The 26,834-nt window shown below is 33.4% G+C and overlaps 1 protein-coding gene across 4 annotated transcripts in view; it reads right to left on the minus strand.

Annotated features, from left to right (window-relative positions):
• LOC143079722 (ranBP-type and C3HC4-type zinc finger-containing protein 1-like) overlaps positions 1-26,834 on the minus strand; it is a 207,324-nt gene that overhangs the window by 162,073 nt on the left and 18,417 nt on the right. For all 4 annotated transcript variants that reach the window (XM_076255263.1, XM_076255261.1, XM_076255262.1 and 1 more), the window contains exon 3: positions 3,236-4,094. In XM_076255263.1, the coding sequence (XP_076111378.1) occupies positions 3,236-4,094 (859 nt within the window). The remainder of the gene's footprint in view (positions 1-3,235; positions 4,095-26,834) is intronic.

Here is a 26,834-nt window from a genome sequence, read left to right on the forward strand (position 1 = left end):
AAATAAATTGTTTCGACGAGAACAGCTGGATACGACCGCAGAGGTCTAATCCTGAACAGTTGGGACAAAAATGCAGGTCTGAATTTGGATTGTAATTAAATATTTGACACATAATAGGTTTCGGACACAGAATTACTGCAGTCAAAGAACTTAGAATTTGTTATATGATTTGAATTTATATATTTTTTGCTTTTGTGCAATTCACTATGGTATTGTGAATTGACCCCCCCCCCCCCCCAAATAAAAAAGGTTAACCTCCCCCTTTGTAGCTTTTGTGCAATAGACTATGCTGTTTCAAATTGACCTCCCCAAACCCACCCCTAAAAAAATGTTTACCCTCTCTTATGCATTTGTGCAATACACTATGCTGATGTGAATTGACCTCCCACAATTGACGACATAATAGCATCATACGACGCAAAAAAAATTTTGCAGCCATATAAAAACCCTTTTTATTCAAGTAGTCAATGAACCATGAAAATGGGGTCAAGGATATTGGCCATGTGACAGACAGAATCTTTGTCACATAAGGCATCTATATACAAAGTATGAAGCATCCACCTTCTAAAATATAAAGCTCCAAAGACGTCTGACTTCCCCTACAGAAAAAAAAAGTTGAGGGTCAGTTGATGGCCATGTGGCGGACAGTTGAGGGCTAGCTGTTATAAGCAAACTAGTTGAGGGCTAGGTGTTGAGCATCTTAGCTCAACTGAAACCTGGCCAAGCACTGTATGTTTGATAGATGTTGCTTAACTGGCCCTCAACTGAAGCTGGTCATTAAGTTGAGGAAAAGTTGAGCAAATGATCTTTGGTTTTCATATAGTTGAGCAAAAGTTGAGCAATTAGAAATATGACCTGGTGATGTAAATGTTATGTGCCATCTGGGTTTTTTTTTTCTGTGTATAGTGCAAACAGACAGGCAAAATTAAGGGAAACACATGTTTTTATACTTTTTTGTGTATTTTGTATTAACTATAACTTTAACATAAAGATAAAAAAAAAGTATTTCTTTTACTATAATTATAACTAGATATCATTGAGATGGGAGCCATCTCTGTGGGCCTCGCTGTGAATAATGTGCATTAAAAAATTGTATCTTTACCATAGGACATGGGTTTGTCAACTGAAATCAAAGTTTTTGACCTTGACCTTTGACCTAGGAAGTTGTACATAAATTATGACATACCCTCTGATATTGGTTTATATACATTTCAGGTATAAACTTCAAAATGATAACGGTTCTCAAGATATAGAGCGAACACAATCTTTACCATAGGACATGGGGTTGTCAACTGAAACCAAAGTTTTTGACCTTGAACTTTACCCTAGGCAGTCGTTCATAAATTATGACACACCCTTTGGTGTTGGTTCATATACATGTCAAGTATAAACTTTGAAATCATAACGGTTCTCAAGATATAGAGCGGACACGATCTTCACCACAGGACACAGGGTTGTCAACTGAAACCAAAGTTTTTTTTACCTTGACTTTTGACCTAGGAAGTTGCACATACATCATGACACGCCCTCTGGTGGTGGTTAATAAACATGTAAAGTATAAAGTATGAAATCATAATGGTTCTCTAGATATGGAGCGGACACAAAAGTGTTACGGACGGATGGACGGACGGACGGACGGACGGACGGACGGACAGACTGATCACTATAGGGTACCCGCCTAAAGGCGGGGCCCTAATAAGATATATCAAATATTCAAGATTTAGGTAATTAACAGTTATTATTAGGAGCAAATCTGAGAGTGATCACACTGTCACAATACCCTAAACAACCTCAAACATTTAAAATTTGAACTGGGTTTGAGCATGCACACGGCAAGTTTTAAAGATGTCTTCTGGCATTCATGAATAGAATATGAATTTTACAATGGATGTAGATAAAAAAAGTTACAAATAACTGTATTGACATTGAATAGTGCAGTGTTATTTTCTGATGACATGACTCCTGGATTTAAGAATATTGATGTTTTAACACATATTTCTGGAAACATCTTTTGGTTCGTACATTGGATTAGAATTTCCACCGTATATATGCTCTTTTAGTTCAAAATAGTGATATTCAAAGTGTCTTCTTAACTTTTCAGAGTGGTGAAAAAATTGAGACAATATATTTACGCATTAATTTATATACATGTATTATCAAAATGTGTAAGACAGGAGACATATTTATTTTATTAAGAAAATTTGTTTTAGAAAGTATTACTAATAAAATAAGAATATTTAATATAATGTATTTGGTATTAAACTAGAGATCTATTTTTATTTACTACACAACTTTTAAAAAGCAAGAATAAAGCATTCATGTAGTCCAGACCAAACAGCAAGCTATAAATAACCTCAAAATTACTAGTGTAAACAATTCAAACAGGAATTTTATTAACCAACGATCTAATCTATATACGAAAGAAGAAATACCTATGAACCACACCACCAACAAACGACAACTGCTGAACAACAGGATCCTGACTCAGGACAGGTGCAAAGACATATAGCGGGTTTGGATAGTTTTGTTCCACCGGCAAATAATATTGCAGTTGAAGGTTACACTTCTCCTTCAGAAGTTCTGCATACTTTATTCTAACAACGAAAATCAGCTTGTTATTGCATGGGAATGTAAGTAAGTGGGAAGGAAACCAATGTAAATATATATCTTTTAAATATTTACAAAAAAACTGTGCAGGAAAGAGACACTATACTTTTCTGGATGCCAGAAGCGTAAATATAAAAAATAAAAAAATTAAATCCATTTAAATTAAATAAAATATGTATGGGCGGGTCAATCAAACAAGGAATTAAATAGTTGTGGCCTGAGGTAAAAATAAATAATTTGAATTCCCCAAAAAGCACAAATAAGGGCCAACAATCTAAGACCCTCATGAGTAGTCAAGGTCTTTAAAAACCATCCTGATTGAGGATTGGGTGCTCACAATTATTTTTAACTCAGTCACATTCTTTATGTGACTGTCCCAGTCTTCAAAAGTTGATAGTCTGCTCATTTTGTAGGAGGACGATGTTTACTGTTTTTATTTTTCATGTCAAATTTCATTAATTTGTAACATCTTACTGAATAGCAATGCAAGTCATTATATCTTTTACCAACTGATAAAGTATGTTTTAAAAAATATATATATTGTATATCAAACCAAATTTGGTCCATAATCTACATGTGATCTACTGTAACACACATCATCAATTAGAGTATCAATTCCAGTTCTTACCTGATGTCCTGATCATTTGTTTCTTCATTCACACTGCTTTCATCTAATAACACTGACACTTTAATATGACTGGCTGCCAAAAATTCTGCATACTGACGAGCATTTTCCTGGTCCCCATTATTAATGGCTGCTTGCAACAGTTGTGTATACTGCTTCAATTGATTTTGCTCTTGCCTTGCTTTCATTCTAAGGTTTTCAGCACATACACATAAAAGATTGTTTTCCTCTAAAAGGTTTGATTTTGTTTCAGCAGTGCATTCAAAATCAATATCTGTAAAGTTGAAACCCTCACAAAAGTCAAGATTTCTAGAACTTTTATCCTTGTCAATATTTTTACTATTTTCAGTATTTATGTCTATTTCTGTAATTCTTAAACTTTGTAAGAATCCCAAATTTTCCTCCTGATCAGACAAATGTTTGCAAGTTGGCTTGATGCCTTTAATTGTTTCTCTACCACCAATATCTGATGTAGTAACTACTGTCCAAGATTGATCATCAATTGATTTTAGAAGAGACCGACCAGATGGAGGTTCAGATAATGAACCATATATTTCTTTGTAGTATTTTTTCTCAGGGATCTTTTTATCAAATGATGCAGAACATGTGATCTTGTTTCTTTCCACTTCTTCTTCTAACCAAGTTACTCTTGTAAATTGTGAATTAGGTGTGTGTGGTTTTGGCAAAAAAGGAGGGGCCGTGTATAAGTTTAATGGTGAATTTTTTGAACTGCTTGAATAAGTAGAAAAGGCACTGTTTTCACTTTCTGCTGAGCCTATTTCTTTTAAGCAGTCGTCTTCTTTGTAAACTGTCTGAATAAACTCTTTCTGTTCTTTTTGTTTAAATCCCACTAAAATATATTCTGAAATGAAAAAAATATAATCAAAGCACCATGCGAACAAGCCAATTTGATGGATTTTAAAAGGCAATATATATCCACAAATAGATATAGGAAGATGTGGTGTGAGTGCCAATGAGACAACTCTCCATCCAAATAACAATTTATAAGAGTAAACCATTATAGGTCAATGTACGGCCTAATGTCATTATTACTTTACATCATATCTTTGTATTGCAAGGGATATACACGCAACTTCATCAATTGTCGGCGCTGATTTAAAAAAAATCTTACTCAAATAATAGAACAAAGTTCCAAAGTCCCCCGAATTGCACATATTTTATCTATCTGCAGTACACGGACAATAACTAACAAGAGGCTGTCAGAGTGACAGTTTTTCCTGCAGAGGTCGAACCCTGAACAGTTGAGCAAGTATGGTCACAACATTTAGACTTAAAACAGCTCTTTATTGGGACATATATATAGTGATTGAATATTTGACACAGCACAGGTTTTTGACACAAAAAGAATCATGTAAATATGATGAAAGAACTGAAAAATTTGAAATTTGACGTTTACCTATTATGGTCCAATATCAAAGAACCCCTAGAATTAATTTGTTGATGAATTACTTATTAATTACTTCATTTCCTGTTCAAAGGGAAATAAGTCAAATCAATATAATAACAACAAAAAAATAGTTCTCTAAAATTAGATATGATTTAACTACTAAAAATAGTTCTCTAAAACTATAGATTAGGCATTTTACCTAATTTCAAATTATTGTTAATCCTTTTTTATTGTCCATAAACATCTTTGAATCTAGATTCTGAGCAAATATGTAATAATAGCATGTGGGCTGACCATGCTCCAAATCAAAAATCTAAATACCACTTAGTTAAACATCAGTCTTGACTATTTGGACCTAAAAGTGGACCTATTTGAAGACAGGCCTCAACATTAAAAGAAATCTTAAAATACAACTACATTCAGCCTATCAAGAAACATAAATAATTCATTTTTTAAAGAAATCAAACACCTCATATGAGCTCATTTCAAAAACAGGCCTTAAATCCAAAATATTAAATACCTTTAATCAGATTCATCAAATTAAAGCCACCAAATAATTCTAGATTTTTTAACAAGAGTTCGCACGCTGGAATGTATTGCCTTCTTTACTAATCATTGATATTATGTTGATAGTCCTAAATATAAAGCTTTATTATAAATGTCACATGAACTTAACATTAACCAAGAAAACTAAACATTGACCAATGAACCATGAAAATCAGGTTACGGTCAGATGAACCATTACAGGCGGACATGTAGAACTAACAATTCTTCCACACAACAAATATAGTTGACCTATTGCTTCTAGTTTAAGAAAAACAGATCAAAACACAAAAACTTAACACTGAGAAATGAAACGTGAAAATGAAGTCAACGTCAAATAAAACCTGCATGACTGACATTTAGATCATAAAATATTTCATTACACCAAATTTAGTCAACCTAATACATATAGTATTAGAAAAGAAAAAAAAACCTCAAAAACTTAACTTTGGCCACTGAACCATGAAAATGAGGTCAATGTCAGATGACACCGGCCAGATAGACATGTTCACCTAACAATCATTCCATACACCAAATATAGTAGACCTATTGCATACAGTATAAAATTAAAAAAACAGACCAAAACACAACAACTTAACTATATCCACTGAACCATGAAAAAGAGGTCAAGGTCAGATGACACCTGTCAGTTTGACATGTTTTCTATGTTGTGATGTTATGCTATTGTTTCAGAAAAAGGGAGAAGGTTTGGATCCATTAAAACGTTCAATACCGCTGTAAATGTTTGCACGTCCTAAGTCAGGAATCTGATGTACAGTAGTCGTTTGTTTATGTAATTTATACGTGTTTCTCGTTTCTCATTTTTTTTAATTTTATATAGATAAGACCGTTGGTTTTCCTGTTTGAATGGTTTTGCACTAGTAATTTTGGGCCCCTTTATAGCTTGTTGTTCGGTGTGAGCCAAGGCTTCGTGTTGAAGGCCGTACATTGACCTATAATGGTTTACTTTTTTTAAAATTGTTATTTGGATGGAGAGTTGTCTCATTGGCACTCACACCACATCTTCCTATATCTACACCTAACAGTCCTTCCATACACCGAATATACTAGACCTATTGCTTATAGTATCTGAGATATGGACTTGACCACCAAAACATGACTTTTCAATGAAATGAGGTCAAGGTCAAGTGAAAACTGTCTGACGGGCATGAGGACCTTACAAGGTACACACATACCAAATATAGTCATCTTATTACTTATAATAAGAGAGAATTTAACATTACAAACCAGATGCTCCGCAGGGCGTAGCTTTATACGACCGTAGAGGTTGAACCCTGAACGGTTGGGGCAAGTATGGACACAACATTCAAGCTGGATTCAGCTCTAAATTTGGATTGTGATTAAATAGTTGACACAGCATAGGTTTCGGACACAAAATGAATGTGGTCTAATGAACTTAAAATACTTTGTTTGCCTTTGGGCAATTCACTATGCTGTTGAATATTAATCCTCTCAAAAAAATGTTTGAAGAAATTTTCTTTTTATTTATGAAATCTGAAATGAGAAAAATTTACCCCCCCCCCCTTTTTTTCACATCCCCCTTTCCCTTTTTCCAAAACTGATCTCAATTGAAATTTCTAATGGAGTTTGCAACAATAACTACTCATTTAAATACATCATAAAATATTAAAATGTAACAAAAGGTGCTTGTTATCACTGAATGGTAAAGATTGTTTTAATTTATCAGTTGGTAGTAAAAGTGAATATACATTGTATATTGTATAAAACAATGATTTAAGTTGATTCAACTACTATTCTGGACAAAGAAAGATAACTCCAAATTATTGAAAATTTCTTGCTATTGCACGATATTGTGCAATTAGATATTTCTTGCTATTACGCAATACTGTGCAATTGAAAATATTTGCTATTGCACAATACTGTGCAATTGAAGATTTCTTGCTATTGCGCAATACTGTGCAATTGAAAATTTCTTGCTATTGCACAATACTGTGCAATTGAAGATTTCTTGCTATTGCTGAATACTGTGCAATTGAAAATTTCTTGCTATTGCACAATACTTAATATAATAATTTTGAATCCTGATTTGAACCAACTTGAAAACTGGGCCCATAATCAAAAATCTAAGTACATGTTTAGATTCAGCATATCAAAAAAGCCCAAGAATTCAATTTTTGTTAAAATCAAACTTAGTTTAATTTTGGACCCTTTAGACTTTAATGTAGACCAATTTGAAAACGGGACTAAAAATTAAGAATCTACATACACAGTAAGATTTGGCATATCAAAGAACCCCAATTATTCAATTTTTGATGAAATCAAACAAAGTTTAATTTTGGACCCTAATTTGGACCAACTTGAAAACTGGGCCAATAATCAAAAATCTAAGTACATTTTTAGATTCAGCATATCAAAAAACCCCAAGGATTCATTTTTTGTTAAAATCAAACTTAGTTTAAATTTGGACACCTTAATGTAGACCAATTTGAAAACGGGACCAAAAATTAAAAATCTACATACACAGTTAGATTCGGCATATCAAAGAACCCCAATTGTTCAATTTTTGACGAAATCAAACAAAGTTCAATTTTGGACCCTTTGGGCCCCTTATTCCTAAACTGTTGGGACCAAAACATCCAAAATCAAACCCAACCTTCCTTTAGTGCTCATAAACATTGTGTTTAAATTTCATAGATTTCTATTTACTTATACTAAAGTTATGGTGCGAAAACCAAAAATAATGCTTACTTGGGCCCCTTTTTGGCCCCTAATTCCTAAACTATTCAGACCTCAACTCCCAAAATCAATCCCAACCTTCCTTTTGTGGTCATAAACCTTGTGTTTAAATTTCATTGATTTCTATTTACTTATACTAAAGTTATTGTGCGAAAACCAAGAATAATGCTTATTTGCTCCCTTTTTTGGACCCTCATTCCTAAACTGTTTGAACTAAAACGCCCAAAATCAATCCAAACCTTCCTTTTGTTGTCATAAACCTTGTGTCAAAGATTTCATGATTTCTATTTACTTAAACTAAAGTTATAGTACGAAAACCAAGAAAATGCTTATTTGGGCCCTTTTTGGCCCCTAATTCCTAAAATGTTGGGACCAAAACTCCCAAAATCAATCCCAACCTTCCTTTTGTGGTCATAAACCTTGTGTTGAAATTTCATAGATTTCTATTCACCTTTACTAAAGTTAGAGTGCGAAAACTAAAAGTATTCGGACGACGACGACAACGACGAAGACGCAGGCGACGACGCCAACGTAATACCAATATACCACAAAAAAAATTTTAATTTTTGCGGTCGTATTAAAATCTTAACTTTTTTTTCAAGTAGTCACTAGACCCTGAAAAGGAGGTCAAGAACATTAGGCATCCATATACAAAGTATGAAGCATCCAGGTCTTCAACCTTAATTCTAAAATATAAAACTTTTAAGAAGTTAGCTAACGCGCCCGATCACTATCCCTATGTCAAGCTTTCTGCGACAAAAGTCACAGGCTTGACAATAAAACCTAACTAAATTGCTAAAAAGTTAATAAACAATTCATACAAAGAATGGTTTTGGATCCTTTAAACTTGTAATTTGTCAGACGATAATCCATAAAAAATTTCCACTGTTTGGCGGCCACCCACCGTACATCACCAAATCAATAATCAATTTTTACTTACAAAATTTGGTTAAAAATCAATTATGAAAATTTGAGTCAAATCCGTGGACATGAATGTGGCAGTTAATGTCCCTTTTTTTATAAGAAAGTATATAAGTACACACACATTTATTCAGCAGGGGTTGGTAGCTAGGCAGAATCACGTATTCAATAATGAAAGAAATATGTTTATGATTAGATATAAAAAGATGTGATTTGAGTGCCAATGAGAAAACTTTCCATCCAAGTCACAATTTATCAAAGTAAACCGTTATAGATCAAAGTTAGTTCTTCAACACATAGCCTTGGCTCACACAGAACAACAAGCTATAAAGGCCCCAACAATAACTAGTGTAAAACCATTCAAATTTCAGACAAGAGTGCACACACTGAAATGTCTCGCCTTCTTTACTAATCATTGATATTATGTTGATAGTCCTAAGTATAAATCGTTATTACAACTGTCACATAAACTTAACATTAAACAAGATAGTTAAACAAAGACCAATGAACCATGACAATGAGGTCAAGGTCAGATGAACCATGCCAGGCAGACATGTACAGCTAACAATGCTTCCATACAAGAAATATAGTTGACCTATTACTTATAGTTTAAGAAAAATAGACCAAAACACAAAAACTTAACTGTCCAATGAACCGTGCAATTGAGGTCAGGGTCAAATAAAACCTGCGGGACTAACATATAGATCATAATATATTTCCATACACCAAATATAGCTGACCTTTGGCTTATAATATTAGATAAAAAGATCAAAACTTAAAAACTTAACTTTGACCACAGAACCATGAAAATGAGGTCAAGGTCAGATGACATCTGCCCGCTAGACATGTACACCTTACAATCATTCCATACAACAAATATAGTAGACCTATTGCATAAATTATGAGAAAAAGACCAAAACACAAAAACTTAACTATAACCACTGAACCATGAAAATGAGGTCAAGGTCAGATGACACCTGCCAGTTGGACATGTACACCTTCCAGTCCTTCCATACACCGAATATACTAGCCCTATTGCTTATAGTATCTGAGATATGGACTTGACAAAACTTAACCTTGTTCACTGATCCATGAAATGAGGTCGAGGTCAAGTGAAAACTGTCTGAAGGGCATGAGGACCTTGCAAGGTACGCACATACCAAATATAGTTATCCTATTACTTATAATAAGAGAGAATTCAACGTTACAAAAATTCTGAACTATTTTTTCAAGTGGTCACTGAACCATGAAAATGAGGTCAAGGACATTGGACATGTGACTGACGAAAACTTCGTAACATGAGGCATCTATATACAAAATATGAAGCATCCAGGTCTTCCACCTTCTAAAATATATAGCTTTTAAGAAGTGAGCTAACAAAAGTTGCAGGCTCGACAAAAAACCAACAGTCTAATCTATATAAACAAATTGCTTCGTTGAGCCCAGCTGGATACGACAGCTGAACAGATGGGGCATAAATGGAATCATGTTTAACCCCGCCACATTATGTATGTATGTGCCTGTCCCAAGTCAGGAGCCTGTAATTCAGTGGTTGTCGTTTGTTCATGTGTTATACATATTTGTTTTTCGTTCATTTTTTTAAAAAACAAATAAGGACGTTAGTTTTCTCATTTGAATTCTTTCATTGTCATTTCGGAGCCTTTTATAGCTGACTATGCGGTATGGGCTTTGCTCATTGTTGAAGGCCGTACAGTGACCTATAGTTGTTGATTTCTGTGTCATTTTGGTCTCTTGTGGAGAGTTGTCTCATTGGCAATCATACTACATCTTCTTTTTTATACAATATTCACACTTGATACAGGTCTGAATTTGGATTGTTATTTTAAATATTTGACACATAATAGGTTTCTGACACAGAATAACTGTAGTCAAAGAACTTGAATTTTCTTTTTTGCAATACACTATGCTGTTGCCATTTGACCCCCCTCCCCCCACCCACTTTTTAAGTAATTGTTCATTAACCTTTTCCCCCTAATTCCTAAATGGTCTGAGCCATAACCTTAAAAAGCCCATTCTTACCATCAACTGTGATATGGAAACTTGTGGAATAATTTCAGAGAGATCCATACACCATTCCACAAGTTATTGTCTGGAAACTAGAAAAATGCTAATGGGGGCCCCTTTTTGGCCCCTAATTCCTCAACTATTTAGACCATAACCCCCAAAATCAATCTCAACCTTCCTTTTGTGGTCACAAACCTTGTGTTTCAATTTCATAGATTTCTATTTACTTATACTAAAGTTATTGTCAGGAAACCAAATGTCTTCTAACAATGCAGATATATAAAATAGTTATCAGAAGTACCAGGATTATAATTTTATATGCCAGACGCACGTTTCGTCTACATAAGACTCATCAGTGACCCTCAAATCAAAATAGTTAAAAGGCCAAACAAGGTTGAAGAGCATTAATCAGGACCCAAAATTCCTAAAAGTTGTGCCAAATACGGCTAAGGTAATCTACTCCTGGGGTAAGAAAATCCTTAGTTTTTCGAAAAATTCAAAGTTTTGTAAACAGCAAATTTATAAAAATGACCATATAATTGATATTCATGTCAACACCCAAGTGCTGACTTCTGGGCTGGTGATACCCTCGGGGAAGAAACGTCCACCAGCAGTGGCATCGACCCAGTGTTGTAAATAGTTATCAAAAGTACCAGGATTATAATTTTATATGCCAGACGCGCGTTTCGTCTACATACAGACTCATCAGTCAGACGCTCAAATCAAAATAGTTAAAAAGCCAAACAAATACAAGGTTGAAGAGCATTAATGAGGACCAAAATTCCTAACAGTTGTGCCAAATACGGCTAAGGTAATCTACTCCTGGGGTAAGAAAATCCTTAGTTTTTCGAAAAATTCAAAGTTTTGTAAACAGCAAATTTATAAAAATGACCATATAATTGATATTCATGTCAACACCCAAGTGCTGATTACTGGGCTGGTGATACCCTCGGGGACGAAACGTCCGACAGCAGTGGCATCGATCCAGTGGTGTAAACAGTTATCAAAAGTACCAGGATTATAATTTTATAAGTCAGACGCGCGTTTCGTCTACATAAGACTCATCAGTGACGCTCAAATCAAAATAGTTAAAAAGCAAAACAAATACAAGGTTGAAGAGCATTCATGAGGACCCAAAATTCCTAAAAGTTGTGCCAAATACGGCTAAGGTAATCTACGCCTGGGGTAAGAAAATCCTTAGTTTTTCGAAAAATTGAAAGTTTTGTAAACAGCAAATTTATAAAAATGACCATATAATTGATATTCATGTCAACACCCAAGTGCTGACTACTGGGCTGGTGATACCCTCGGGGACGAAACGTCCACCAGCAGTGGAATCGACCCAATGGTGTAAATAGTTATCAAAAGTACCAGGATTATAATTTTATACGCCAGACGCACGTTTCGTCTACATAAGACTCATCAGTGACGCTCAAATCAAAATAGTTAAAAAGCCAAACAAATACAAGGTTGAAGAGCATTAATGAGGACCCAAAATTCCTAAAAGTTGTGCCAAATACGGCTAAGGTAATCAACTCCTGGGGTAAGAAAATCCTTAGTTTTTCGAAAAATTCAAAGTTTTGTAAACAACAAATTTATAAAAATGACCTTATAATTGATATTCATGTCATTACCCAAGTGCTGCATGACTACTGGGCTGGTGATACCCTCGGGGACGAAACGTCCACCAGCAGTGGCATCGACCCAGTGGTGTAAATAGTTATCAAAAGTACCAGGATTATAATTTTATACGCCAGATGCGCGTTTCGTCTACATAAGACTCATCAGTGACGCTCAAATCAAAATAGTTAAAAAGCAAAACAAATACAAGGTTGAAGAGCATTCATGAGGACCCAAAATTCCTAAAAGTTGTGCCAAATACGGCTAAGGTAATCTACTCCTGGGGTAAGAAAATCCTTAGTTTTTCGAAAATTTCAAAGTTTTGTAAACAGCAAATTTATAAAAATGACCATATAATTGATATTCATGTCAACACCGAAGTGCTGACTACTGGGCTGGTGATACCCTCGGGGACGAAACAGCCGACAGCAGTGGCATCGACCCAGTGGTGTGAATAGTTATCAAAAGTACCAGGATTATAATTTTATAAGTCAGACGCGCGTTTCGTCTACATAAGACTCATCAGTGATGCTCAAATCAAAATAGTTAAAAAGCCAAACAAATACAAGGTTGAAGAGCATTAATGAGGACCCAAAATTCATAAAAGTTGTGCCAAATACGGCTAAGGTAATCTACTCCTTGGGTAAGAAAATCCTTAGTTTTTCGAAAACTTCAAAGTTTTGTAAACAGCAAATTTATAAAAATGACCATATAATTGATATTCATGTCAACACCCAAGTGCTGACTACTGGGCTGGTGATACCCTCGGGGACGAAACGTCCGACAGCAGTGGCATTGACCCAGTGGTGTAAATAGTTATCAAAAGTACAAGGATTATAATTTTATACGCCAGACGCGCGTTTCGTCTACATAAGACTCATCAGTGACGCTCAAATCAAAATAGTTAAAAAGCCAAACAAATACAAGGTTGAAGAGCATTAATGAGGACCCACAATTCCTAAAAGTTGTGCCAAATACGGCTAAGGTAATCTACTCCTGGGGTAAGAAAATCCTTAGTTTTTCGAAAAATTCAAAGTTTTGTAATCAGCAAATTTATAAAAATGACCATATAATTGATATTCATGTCAACACCGAAGTGCTGACTACTGGGCTGGTGATACCCTCGGGGACGAAACGTCCACCAGCAGTGGAATCGACCCAGTGGTGTAAATAGTTATCAAAAGTACCAAGATTATAATTTTATACGCCAAACACGCGTTTCGTCTACATAAGACTCATCAGTGACGCTCAAATCAAAATAGTTAAAAAGACAAACAAATACAAGGTTGAAGAGCATTAATGAGGACCCAAAATTCATAAAAGTTGTGCCAAATACGGCTAAGGTAATTTACTCCTGGGGTAAAAAAATCCTTAGTTTTTCGAAAAATTCAGTTTTGTAAACAGCAAATTTATAAAAATGACCATATAATTGATATTCATGTCAACACCGAAGTGCTGACTACTGGGCTGGTGATACCCTCGGGGACGAAACGTCCACCAGCAGTTGCATCGACCCAGTGGTGTAAATAGTTATCAAAAGTACCAGGATTATAATTTTATACGCCAGATGCGCGTTTCGTCTACATAAGACTCATCAGTGACGCTCAAATCAAAATAGTTAAAAAGCCAAACAAATATAAGGTTGAAGAGCATTAATGTGGACCCAAAATTCCTAAAAGTTGTGCCAAATACGGCTAAGGCAATCTACTCCTGGGGTAAGAAAATCCTTAGTTTTTCGAAAAATTCAAAGTTTTGTAAACAGCAAATTTATAAAAATGACCATATAATTGATATTCATGTCAACACCCAAGTGCTGACTACTGGGCTGGTGATAAAAAGGAGAAAACAACAAGAATGTGTCCGCAGTACACAGATGCCCCAGCCGCACTTTCTTTTTCTATGTTTAATGGACCTTGAAAATGTGGAAAAATATCTTATTTGGCATTAAAATTAGATGGATCATATCATAAGGAACATGTGTACTAAGTTACAAGTTGATTGGACTTCAACTTCATCAAAAACTACATAGACCAAATACTTTAAACTGAAGCAGGACAGAATTGTCGTCCCTTGATTTTCCTTGTTCACGAATATAGTCCCTAGTGTTGACAGTGGGTTACTTGCCATTAATTTTTATACCCCTTCCAAATTAATTTCTCCATGTTTAATACCTCAAATTGCAAGAAGGGGGTGAAATTACACTGTAAAAAAGTTTGGGTCCAGAATTTTAAAGGAAAGTAGTGATTTGGTCCAGCTCAAAAAGGTTAAAAATAAGCACTTCGGAAGCTGTCAAAAGATTTCAAGATGCCCTAAACATAAAATTGTCCATATTTTGAGTTAGTCTATGAAGTTTTCTATAATTTTTTAGGGTCAATTTAGGTCATGCCACATATTTACATTAAAAAATGCATATTGAGGTTATAAGATATAAAAATTTGTGTCTTTTTTATCATTTCTATACTCATGTGACATGATACTACAAATCTGAGCACAAAAAGACTCTTGCAATTAACTTTTCTTGCAGACAGTATGGTCTGATACAAAGATTTTTGCCTTTTTAGTGAAAAACTTGCATGCAATTCTAGTCTCAACAGGCTTATATCTAAACCACTTGCTATATATCCTACAGAAGAATAGAAAGATATTATGTGAAATGGAACAGGTACAATAGACATTGTAAAGTGCTTTTGATACAAATTAAGTGAGGTTCTTATTATGGACTTCAAATTTTATGTACCAAGCTCCCCAATTTTGACTTCATCCAAACAGGGCGTTTAAGACAGGGGTCATTTATACAACGCATTTTGCACTTATTTTCTGAGATAATCTTCTTTTCTGAAGATTCAGAGTTAATAAATAAGTAAAAAAACTAGATAAAGGCATAAAAACACAAATATTGACACATGAAACCCTGTCAGATAGAAAGTCAGGATGCCATTTATGCATCAATATTGAAAAAGCTATAAAATGCCTATTTTGACCATAAAATGCCAAAATTTGTCTTCTTTGCAGAAATTCTATAAAATAAAAGTTTAAATCCTTTAGTTTCATGCTATTTGACAAATTGAAACCATCAAATCATTTAGGGAAGTTGCCAAAGTACAGATTCTATATTTACAGATTTCACCTCTTAGGTCCGAGACCACAATTATTAGGTCTTTCCACTTTTCTGTGGAAAGACCTATTGTTTTTCTTCTGATTATTTTTTTTCTTTTTTTTTCTTCTGCCTAATTTTGTTCTTGCGATAAATATTTGTTTCGCAATATGTGGCTTAGATATTTGATATTATATGATATCGAACAGTTTGTGCGCCTTTTAAATTTACCCTGCGTAACGGAATACTTTTCTTTGTAGGAGTTATCTCCCCAAACACTGTTTTCCTTGTGTCCACTACTCCTTCGCAACCGTAAAAGATTACGACAAATATATTTTATAAAATTGCTGGTTATATCTTTCGCATGATTTGTTGTATTTTGACCGAAGCGATATGAACACTCCATATAAGAGTTATTTCCCCTTATGCATTTTATTTAAGTGATATGCATTTCTATCTTGTAAACCATAAGTGATAGAGACCTAGGATCTTTTGATTTGAGGTCCTTGGTCCCAAAAAATTAAAATAAGGTCAAGGTCAAAGTCATATTCTTAATTTTGACTTTGACTTTTTTTTTCATTTTCTCCAACACTTTTAAAGATATACATAAAAGAACAAGTGCAAAATGTTTGCTTTATTGTAATAATGATATGTTACATTTGGTCTGAAACAATCCAATGGCATCTTATAGGAGTTACTGTTCCTGAAATGTTTAATTATAAGGTTAATTAATTATTACTTGGTTCATTATAAAGCCATATTACCTTTTACAAAAGGTTGGGTGACATATGACCTTGAAAAATGACAACCAGAAGTGATATTGAATAAACCGGAAGTAGCCATTTTTGCACTTTTTTCATGAAAAAGTACTCGTAATTCATAAATTTTGAAAATTAGATACATTAACTTATCACTCAAGACTAGAAATGACTTTCGATCAACCAGAAGTGGCCAATTATCTCCTGATTTAAAGGCAAATGTATATATAAGAAACTATATATTTTCGAAATTAGTGTGAAAGAAGCTATCATATAAGACTGGAAAAGACATTAAATCACCGGAAGTAGCAAATTATCTCCCTTATTTCACTCAAAAGTATATCAAAACCACTTATGTATCGCATCAGTATAAAGTAACCAGTTTCTTTTCAAAATTTTTTTGATGTGGAAAGATCTTAGAATAATTGGTTTTTAATTTCGTAGTGCATTTCTTTTAGAACAAAAATGAAAATTTTAAAAATACCACCTGCCCTTTCTCAATGAAATTTTTACAGTGTGTTGTACTACTTTTGGGACAAATTATATCAAAGTTATAGAAAACTTCATAGGCTCTAACTCAAAATATGGACAATTTTATGTTTAAGGCATCTTGAAATTTTTTGACAGCTTCCAAAAGTGCTTATTTTTTACCTTTTGAATAAAAACAAACACAGAGTACATGAATTTTCTAAACTACCCTTAAAACAAAGTAAATAAATAGTGTACTGTCCAACTGGAAAGTTGCTGCCTATAAATGAACCAAAAAATCATTTTTTTTTTTTTTAATTTATTTAAAATTTTATTTTTCAAAATTATTTTGATTTAAAAAAAAAGTTTCTGTTGAAGAATATTATATTTGTATATTTTGTTGCTTTTTAAAGTATGTTTTATATTTAATACAACAAAATAATGAAAAAGAAATAAAAAAAATTGCACAATTGAAACATTTTTTGGTCTCTTTTTCTCGAGTATTGTTATATGACTAAATTTAGAAATTTAGTCTTATTTTATTATAATAATAATTTAATATTTATTTCAACTCAATTTTGCTAGTATCAAGTGTTCTATCAATTTATAATTCTTATTATAACAACACCTATTGTATTTTGTTTGTAGGCATAAGTTGAAAATATTTTAATCTAATGTTGGCATAGGTTGAAGACACCTTTTAAAACTTTTTCAGCTGGACCAAATCACTACTTTCCTTTAAAATTTTGGACCCAAACTTTTTTAGTGTAATTTCACCGCCCCGCCCCCCCCCCCCCCCCCTACTTGCAATTTGAGGTATTAAACATGGAGAAATAAATTTGGAAGGGGTATAAAAATTAATGGCAAGTAACCCACTGTCAACACTAGGGACTATATTCGTGAACAAGGAAAATCAAGGGACGACAATTCTGTCCTGCTTCAGGTTAAAGTATTTGGTCTATGTAGTTTTTGATGAAGTTGAAGTCCAATCAACTTGTTACTTAGTACACATCTTCCTTATGATATGATCCATCTAATTTTAATGCCAAATAAGACATTTTTCCACATTTTCACGGTCCATTAAGCATAGAAAATGAAAGTGCGGCTGGGGCATCCGTGTACTGGGAACACATTCTTGTTGTTTTCTCGTTTTTATATGTCTGCATTGTTAAAACAACAATTTTGTTCTCGGACCATCAGTTAATCATTCACCTTTCAAACACCAGTACTAATTGACCATGAAATGCACGCTTTTAATTATAACAAGTATCAACATTCAATTTAAACACTCTGATCAATCTATTGAAGATTAAAATTGAGAATGGAAATGGGGAATGTGCCAAAGAGACAACAACCCGACCATAGAAAAAAACAACAGCAGAAGGTCACCAATAGGTCTTCAATGTAGCGAGAAATTCCTGCACCCGGAGGTGTCCTTCAACTGGCCCCTAAACAAATATATACTAGTTCAGTGATAATGAACGCCATACTAATTTCCAAATTGTACACAAGAAACTAAAATTAAAATAATACAAGACTAACAAAGGCCAGAGGCTCCTGACTTTGGACAGGCGCAAAAATGCAGCAGGGTTAAACATGTTTGTGAGATCTCAACCCTCCCCCTATACCTCTAGCCAATATAGAAAAGTAAACGCATAACAATACGCACATTAAAATTCAGTTCAAGAGAAGTCCGAGTCTGATGTCAGAAGATGTAACCAAAGAAAATAAACAAAATGACAATAATACATAAATAACAACAGACTACTAGCAGTTAACTGACATGCCAGCTCCAGACTTCAATTAAACTGACTGAAAGATTATGATTTCATCATATGAACATCAGGCACAATCCTTCCCGTTAGGGGTTTAGTATCATACCATCATAACATATATGAGAAGAACATAACCCGTGTCATGCCAACAACTGGTTTTTGAATAAATGTGTTTAGTTCCGATGCAAAGACCCTAAGTGAATCAATATTAACGCCAAAATATGCAATCTTTAATTACCTGACAACAGTATCGTAACTATAACCCTTCTTAATAAGTCTATTCAAAGGTTTTGTTAGTTTTTGAGGTGAATACTGACACCTTTGTGCTTTATAAAGAATATTTCCATAAAAAATTGGATGTGAAATACCTGAACGTATAAGAAGTCTGCATGTTGAGCTATATTTACGAATGATGTCCTTATACCGATGATAAAATTTAGTAAATGTTTTGACTAGTTTGTGATATCGAAAACCCTGGTGTAATAATTTTTCAGTAATACATAAATTTCTCTCGTTAAAATCTAAAACATTGTTACATACACGAGCGAATCGTACAAGTTGAGATATATAAACACCGTAAGATGGTGACAAGGGAACATCACCATCTAAAAATGGATAATTAACGATAGGAAATTGAAAAATCATCTCTTTTATCATAAATTTTAGTATTCAGCTTTCCGTTAGTGATATAGATTTCAAGTTTGAGGAAAGGGCAGTGGTCATTGTTAGTATTAGCTTTATTTAAAGTAAGTTCAACAGGATAAATTTCTTTAATATACATACCAGTGTTCTCCCCAGAAATTTTGGATAGCATCACATTTTGCGTTAAAAAAAAATAACTGTATATATGTATATTTATTTTAATGTCATTTGTCGCGTCGCGTTGATGCTCTATTTCCTTTATATGTTTTAGTTTATATTGTTCAATTCATAACTGAGAATACAATTAAACTATAACCACAAAAACAGTTGTTTCAGTTTATGTTTTCTTTATTCATTTATAGTTACAGAATTATTTTTTTCCTTTTGAGCCAAACAAAAATAAATATGTGGTTTCAGTTACCCAACAATAAGTCAAATGAATGAATGGTTCATTATAGTGCAACCTGTATATATACAAAACTCAATATCTAGTACACAAAATTAACTATTTTTTATATTATATTAAGTAAAGATAAAGTACCAAAAAAAAATCAATTTAAAAACTTTTTTTATCATGTTTATGAAATTCATTGTTTCATGGCACTCAATGAATTAGGCCGTGTTCACATTGACCTAAACTCGGTGTTGTGTAAGTTTAATTCACACGTAAACTAAACACAAGAGTGCACACGCCGAAATATCTCGCCTTCTATACTAATCATTGATATTATGTTGATAGTCCTAAGTATAAAGCTAAGCTTTATTACAACTGTCACATAAACTTAACATTAACCAAGATAACTAAACAAAGACCAATGAACCTTGAAAAAGAGGTCCAGGTCAGATGAACCATGCCAGGCAGACAGGTACAGCTAACAATGCTTCTATACAACATATATAGTTGACACATTACTTATAGTTTAAGAAAAATAGACCAAAACACAAAAACTTAACACTGTGCAATGAACCGTGAAAATGAGGTCACGGTTAAATAAAACCTGCTCGACTGACATAAAGATCATAAATTATTTCCATACACCAAATATAGTTGACCTATGGCATATAGCATTAGATAAAAAGACCAAAACTCAAAAACTTAACTTTGACCACTGGACAATGAAAATGAGGTCAAGGTCACATGACATCTGCCCGCTAGACATGTACACTTAACAATCATTCCATACAACAAATATAGTAGACCTATTGCATATGGTATGAGAAAAACAGACCAAAACACAACCAGATGCTCCGCAGGGCGTAGCTTTATACGACCGCAGAGGTTGAACCCTGAACGGTTGGGGCAAGTATGGACACAACATTCAAGCTGGATTCAGCTCTAAATTTGGATTGTGATTAAATAGTTGACACAGCATAGGTTTCAGACACAGAATGAATGTGTTCTAATGAACTTAAAATTTTTGTTTTCTCTTAGAGCAATTCACTATGCTGTTGAATATTAATCCTCTCAAAAAAATGTTTGAAGAAATTTTCTTTTTTATTTATGAAATTTCAAATGAGAAAAATTGAACCCAATTCTTTTAATCACATCCCCCTTTCCCTTATTCCAAAACTAATCTCAATTAAAATTTCTAATGGAGTTTGCAACAATAACTACTCATTTAAATACATCATAAAATATTAAGATGTAAAAAAACTGCTTGTTATCACTGAATGGTAAAGATTATTTTAATTTATCAGTTGGTAGTAAAAAGTGAATATACATTGTATATTGTATATAACAAAGATTTAAGTTGATTCTGGACAAAGAAAGATAACTCCAATTAAAAAAAAATCTTGCTATTGCACAATATTTTGCAATTAGATATTTCTTGCTTACTATTCTGGACAAAGAAAGATAACTCTAATTAAAAAAAATTTTGCTATTTCACAATATTGTGCAATTAGATATTTCTTACCATTGCGCAATACTGTGCAATTGAAAAAACTTGCTATTGCACAATACTTAATATAATAATTTTAGATCCTGATTTGGACCAACTTGAAAACTGGGCCCATAATAAAAAATCTAAGTACATTTTTGCATTCAGCATATCAAAGAACCCCAAGATTTCAATTTTTGTTAAAATCAGACTAAGTTTAATTTTGGACCCTTTGGACTTTAGTGTAGACCAATTTGAAAACAGGACCAAAAATGAAGAATCTACATACACAGTTAGATTTGGTATATCAAAGAACCCCATTTATTCAATTTTTGAGGAAATCAAACAAAGTTTAATTTTGGACCCCGATTTGGACCAACTTGAAAACTGGGCCAATAATCAAGAATCTAAGTACATTTTTAGATTCAGCATATCAAAGAACCTAACTGATTCATTTTTTGTCAAAATCAAACTAAGTTTAATTTTGGACCCTTTGGACCTTAATGTAGACCAATTTGAAAACGGGACCAAAAGTTAAGAATCTACATACACAGTCATGACAGTTAGATTCGGCATATCAAAGAACCCCAATTATTCAATTTTGATGAAATCAAACAAAGTTTAATTTTGGACCCTTTGGGCCCCTTATTCTGTTGGGACCAAAACTCCCAAAATCAATACCAACCTTCCTTTTATGGTCATAAACCTTGTGTTTAAATTTCATAGATTTCTATTTACTTATACTAACGTTATGGTGCGAAAACCAAGAAAAATGCTTATTTGGGTCCCTTTTTGGCCCCTAATTCCTAAACTGTGGGGACCTAAACTCCCAAAATCAATACCAACCTTCCTTTTGTAGTCATTAACATTGTGTTCAAATTTCATTGATTTCTATTTACTTAAACTAAAGTTATTGTGCGAAAACCAAGAATAATGCTTATTTGGGCCCTTTTTTGGCCCCTAATTCCTAAACTGTTGAAACCAAAACTCCCAAAATCAATCCCAACCGTTCTTTTGTGGTCATAAACCTTGTGTCAAAATTTCATAGATTTCTATTAACTTAAACTAAAGTTATAGTGCGAAAACCAAGAAAATGCTTATTTGGGCCCTTTTTGGCCCCTAATTCCTAAAAATGTTGGGACCAAAACTCCCAAAATCAATACCAACCTTCCTTTTGTGGTCATAAACCTTGTGTTAAAATTTCATAGATTTCCATTCACTTTTACTAAAGTTAGAGTGCGAAAACTAAAAGTATTCGGACGACGACGACGATGACGCAGACGACGACGCCAACCTGATAGCAATATACGACGAAAATTTTTTCAAATTTTGCGGTCGTATAAAAATTTAACTATAACCACTGAACCATGAAAATGAGGTCAAGGTCAGATGACACCTGCCAGTTGGACATGTACACCTTACAGTCCTTCCATACACCGAATATACTAGCCCTATTGCTTATAGTATCTGAGATATGGACTTGACCACCAAAACTTAACCTTGTTCACTGATCCATGAAAAGAGGTCGAGGTCAAGTGAAAACTGTCTGACAGACACAAGGACCTTGCAAGGTACGCACATATCAAATATAGTTATCCTATTACTTATAATAAGAGAGAATTCAACATTACAAAAATTTTGAACTTTTTTTTCAAGTGGTCACTGAACCACGAAAATGAGGTCAAGGACATTGGACATGTGACTGACGGAAACTTCGTAACATGAGGCCTCTATATACAAAGTATGAAGCATCCAGGTCTTCCACCTTCTAAAATATAAAGCTTTTAAGAAGTTAGCTAACACCGCCGCCGTAGCTGCCGCCGGATCACTATCCCTATGTCGAGCTTTCTGCAACAAAAGTTGCAGGCTCGACAAAAATTACGTTCCCATTGATAAAATTCAATGTTTACATGTAGTGTAAAACATGTTTTGTCTACATGCAGTCGATACTCGATGTAGGCCTTGTGTAGATTAAGTGTACACAAAACTAGGCATTTAAAACATTAGTTTCATCGTGTATATTTCAGGAAGAAACAATTTTTGAATAAAATTGATATTTATAACAATTATTAATAAAGTTCTTTACAGAAATATTTGTCTATACTTGATATATATATATATATATATATATATATATATATATATATATTTTTTTTAAACTTAACGTAGCTTTATTAAGCCCTTATCAAGACTCAAAGCAGCATCATTGCCGAACAAATAATTCATTTGAAAATTAATCGACTTGATTTGCACAGAAGTGTTTGCCACTGGTCTTTACGCAAACAACGATTCACTCATAAATGCATTACTTAAAAAGTGTGAGATAAATGAATTGTTAATCTAGTACATGTATCTCGGATCCGTTAAATTACCCTTAAAACTAAAAAAAAAAAAGTTACCCCCTCCGTTTGCCAAATACCCATTTAAGAAGAAATACCATTTGAAACAAACAGAAAAGATAGGAATATAGTGATCCCTAATATATCATTCCTTCATCTCCTTCAATCTCTGCACCGATGTAATGCATTGGCTTTATGAGAATAAAAATATATATTCTTCGCCTGTAAGCACGCTGCTGCAGCCTACGTTTTCTAATGCTTAATCGAGACATCTTTATTATTTTTAAACTACTTCAAATCATCAAAATGGCTTTTATAAAGAAGCAACCAGTCAACTTAAAAAAAGGGGTGGGGGGGGGGACTATTTTGTTAATTTATCTGAGCCAGAAATTTTTCCGCGCAAACGTTTTATTCCGGGTTTGTTTTTTTCAATGCTGTTAATCAACTTTTTTTTCAACATTTAACACTATAATGTATGGGGAAACTCTTGATTTAGAATATTTTTGTATCATCTGTAGGACATTTTTTTTCTATCCAATTGGGGTTCGAAATATTTCCATCAATACCCCCCCCCCCCCCCCCCCCCCCCCCCCCGAAAACTTTGCATTCGGTTCTACGTAATGAACATTTAAATGACATAGAGTTTACAAGTGTAAACAAATCTTATGTACAGGTGTATAGATGTGAACAAATTTAATGTGAAACCAATGTCCAGTATATTAAACTAATTGTAAACAAGTTTACTGTACATGGTGTTTGGTGTGAACACGGCCTTAGTCTCAGTTGTTTCTTATCTTTACATCAAAATGATATGTATTTTTAACAAAGTTATCTAACAAATAGTCTGTTAATGCGTAGTTTTCTCTCTTGATATATTTTTTCTGTCTACTGTCCATCTGTTGTCATTATCGTGAAAATGCAGATTTTTGTCATATCTGGTCCAGTTCCTATCTGTAGTTTACACAAAAATGTGCAGTGGCGGCCGTTGAAAAATTTACGAAAATTAGTCAGAGAATAAACATTGTTTGACAAGAGATTGTGAATGAATAAGACGCTTTTAATGCATTAAATGGATTAAACATAAACTTAAGCTAATTATGATAACTTTTTAAAGAAGTATTAAACTTATTTTAGCTCTAAACCAAAATTCTCGCTCTCGTATTACCGGAAGAAAAAAAAAGGATAAATTTTTGGAGAGTTGCACAAATAAACGATCTTTAAAAAAATTAAAAACATCGTTTCAATCTTTGAAATTTTGTAATACAAAACATAGATTTCGAATTGTTTTGTGATTGCATTTTTCCATGTCGAAATTGGTGATTGCAGACACATGGTATTAATCACAAGTGTCAGCTTGGGATATTCACATCCAAACAGTTATCACCCTGAGGGCAATTAACACCTAGCTATTTAATCTCTTAATTGCCTTTAGTGTCCGACTTGAAGGGATTACAATTAAAGGTGATATAATTTGAACATATAAATTCACATTCTGGCTTTTTAAATGCCCATTTAATTAGGTGTGTGAATTTTTTCTTAATGAGAATGTGAGGCAATGTGGTATACAGGGTAGAAAAATCAAAACTTTGAACAGATTTAAAATCACCAATATAAGCATGCAATTTATCAAGTACTTCCAACGAGTTCTTGACACTCCAAAAGTAATTAATTCCACTATTTTCGAAGGCCTTATTTGAACAATTTATTATCAGGTTTTTAATTGTACCAAGTGTGCTGGTAAGAAGAATAGACAATTTAGTAGTGGAACAATGGCTTGAAGAAGAAATAAATCTATATTTGTAAGGTGTTTTGTGTAGCTTCGGAAGCCAGTACATAGTTGGGACTTTCATTGTATTTGGCTCTGCTTGTAAAGCGGTAGCTAAAAGTTTATGTTTGTTACAGATGTCGTTTTCAGAAAATGGAGTCAGTTGGAATGTTGGTGAATTGGTGATTTCTTTTTTCAGAACCTCAATGTAAAATTTACGTCAAACAATAATAATATTATTAGCAGCTTTATCGGCCGAGATAAAAACAAATTTCTTGGCTAGTTCTTTTAGTTTATGTTTTTTGTCCATGGATTTATGAGTTTGAACAGCGGTATATATACTACTGTTGCCTTTATTTGATACGAGAAATAGGTCTTTTGTGGTTATTGTTAATAGTAAAATGTTCTTTAAAATGTTGAATACGTATATCAACTATTTTCATTACTGAATTAAAAAAAGAGTCCAACGATTTTTTGTCAGCTTTTTCCCGTTTTTATCCATTTCATACAGTAAGTATGGAGTGAGTCGTGGATGATATTACGACACTCATTCCAATTAATAATTGAAGGGGGGCGATATTTAGGTCCTTTACTGAGGAATGATTTTAACTCTCGGTCTTGAACGATGTTAAGATCTCCTGTTATAACATGGGAAATGGGTCCATAAATATATTCAGAGGTACTACAATTACATTAAGTAGGTGTATTTTCACTGATATTAACATCTTTACACAGTTGACTATAATTAAACACAAATTTCCGGGTAGATTTCTTGTAAATATAACAAATAAGAGGTAGCTCAGTATTGTCAAAATATCCAGGAATTTGTTCTTTAACAGAATGGTCATTAAATATACCGGCAATATATACAAAATCAAAACCTTTATTGACATACTTTATTTTAATAAAATGTTTTTTATGATCTTCAGGGCGATCAATTTTGGGAAATAGTTTAGAATAACAATATAATGCCATAATAATTTGAACAATTTCATACTTATAGGACTGCTATATGAAATTGTGTTGCAATCCTCCAAAATTTTATTTAACTCATTAACCGGTAATGAACAGAGTTTTGTTAACAGATAATGTCTGCCGTTGTTTTTTGAAATAGAAATTAGGTCCGAAATATTGGTATGATTAGTCCGAAATTTTCTTTGATTGCGATTTGTCCTACAACCGTGAGAACGGTTTTTACGAACAGTTTTAGAAACTATATCCAAAATGTTAACGGAATCGGTTCTAGATATATTACTTTATCTCTAGTGTTTTTTCTCGTCAGGGAATGAGGAATCACTAAATATCAGTATGTCTATGGAAATTTATTTGGAAAAAATTGACGCAACTTGCCGTTACGGAAAAGGAAAAACTACAACCTATCCTTACTTAAGGATTTTTTATCTGCTACATCAATTGAGGGAGGCGTCCTTACATTGGTAGCATTTTTAACTAGCACATGTCTTGTTATATGTTTCTAAATATACTTTTTTTGGTTAAAGTAAATCACAGACGACACAAAAGTGAACAACCAGACAAAATTTCTAAACAATTTTATGATACCTATCAATTAGTAATGTACATTTCATTAGGGACTATCATTTGCTTTATTTTATTTTTTTTTTTCATTTTCCTATTACATGTATTTT

The sequence above is a fragment of the Mytilus galloprovincialis genome, chromosome 6 (assembly GCF_965363235.1).
Source record: "Mytilus galloprovincialis chromosome 6, xbMytGall1.hap1.1, whole genome shotgun sequence".
Classification (NCBI taxonomy): domain Eukaryota; kingdom Metazoa; phylum Mollusca; class Bivalvia; order Mytilida; family Mytilidae; genus Mytilus; species Mytilus galloprovincialis.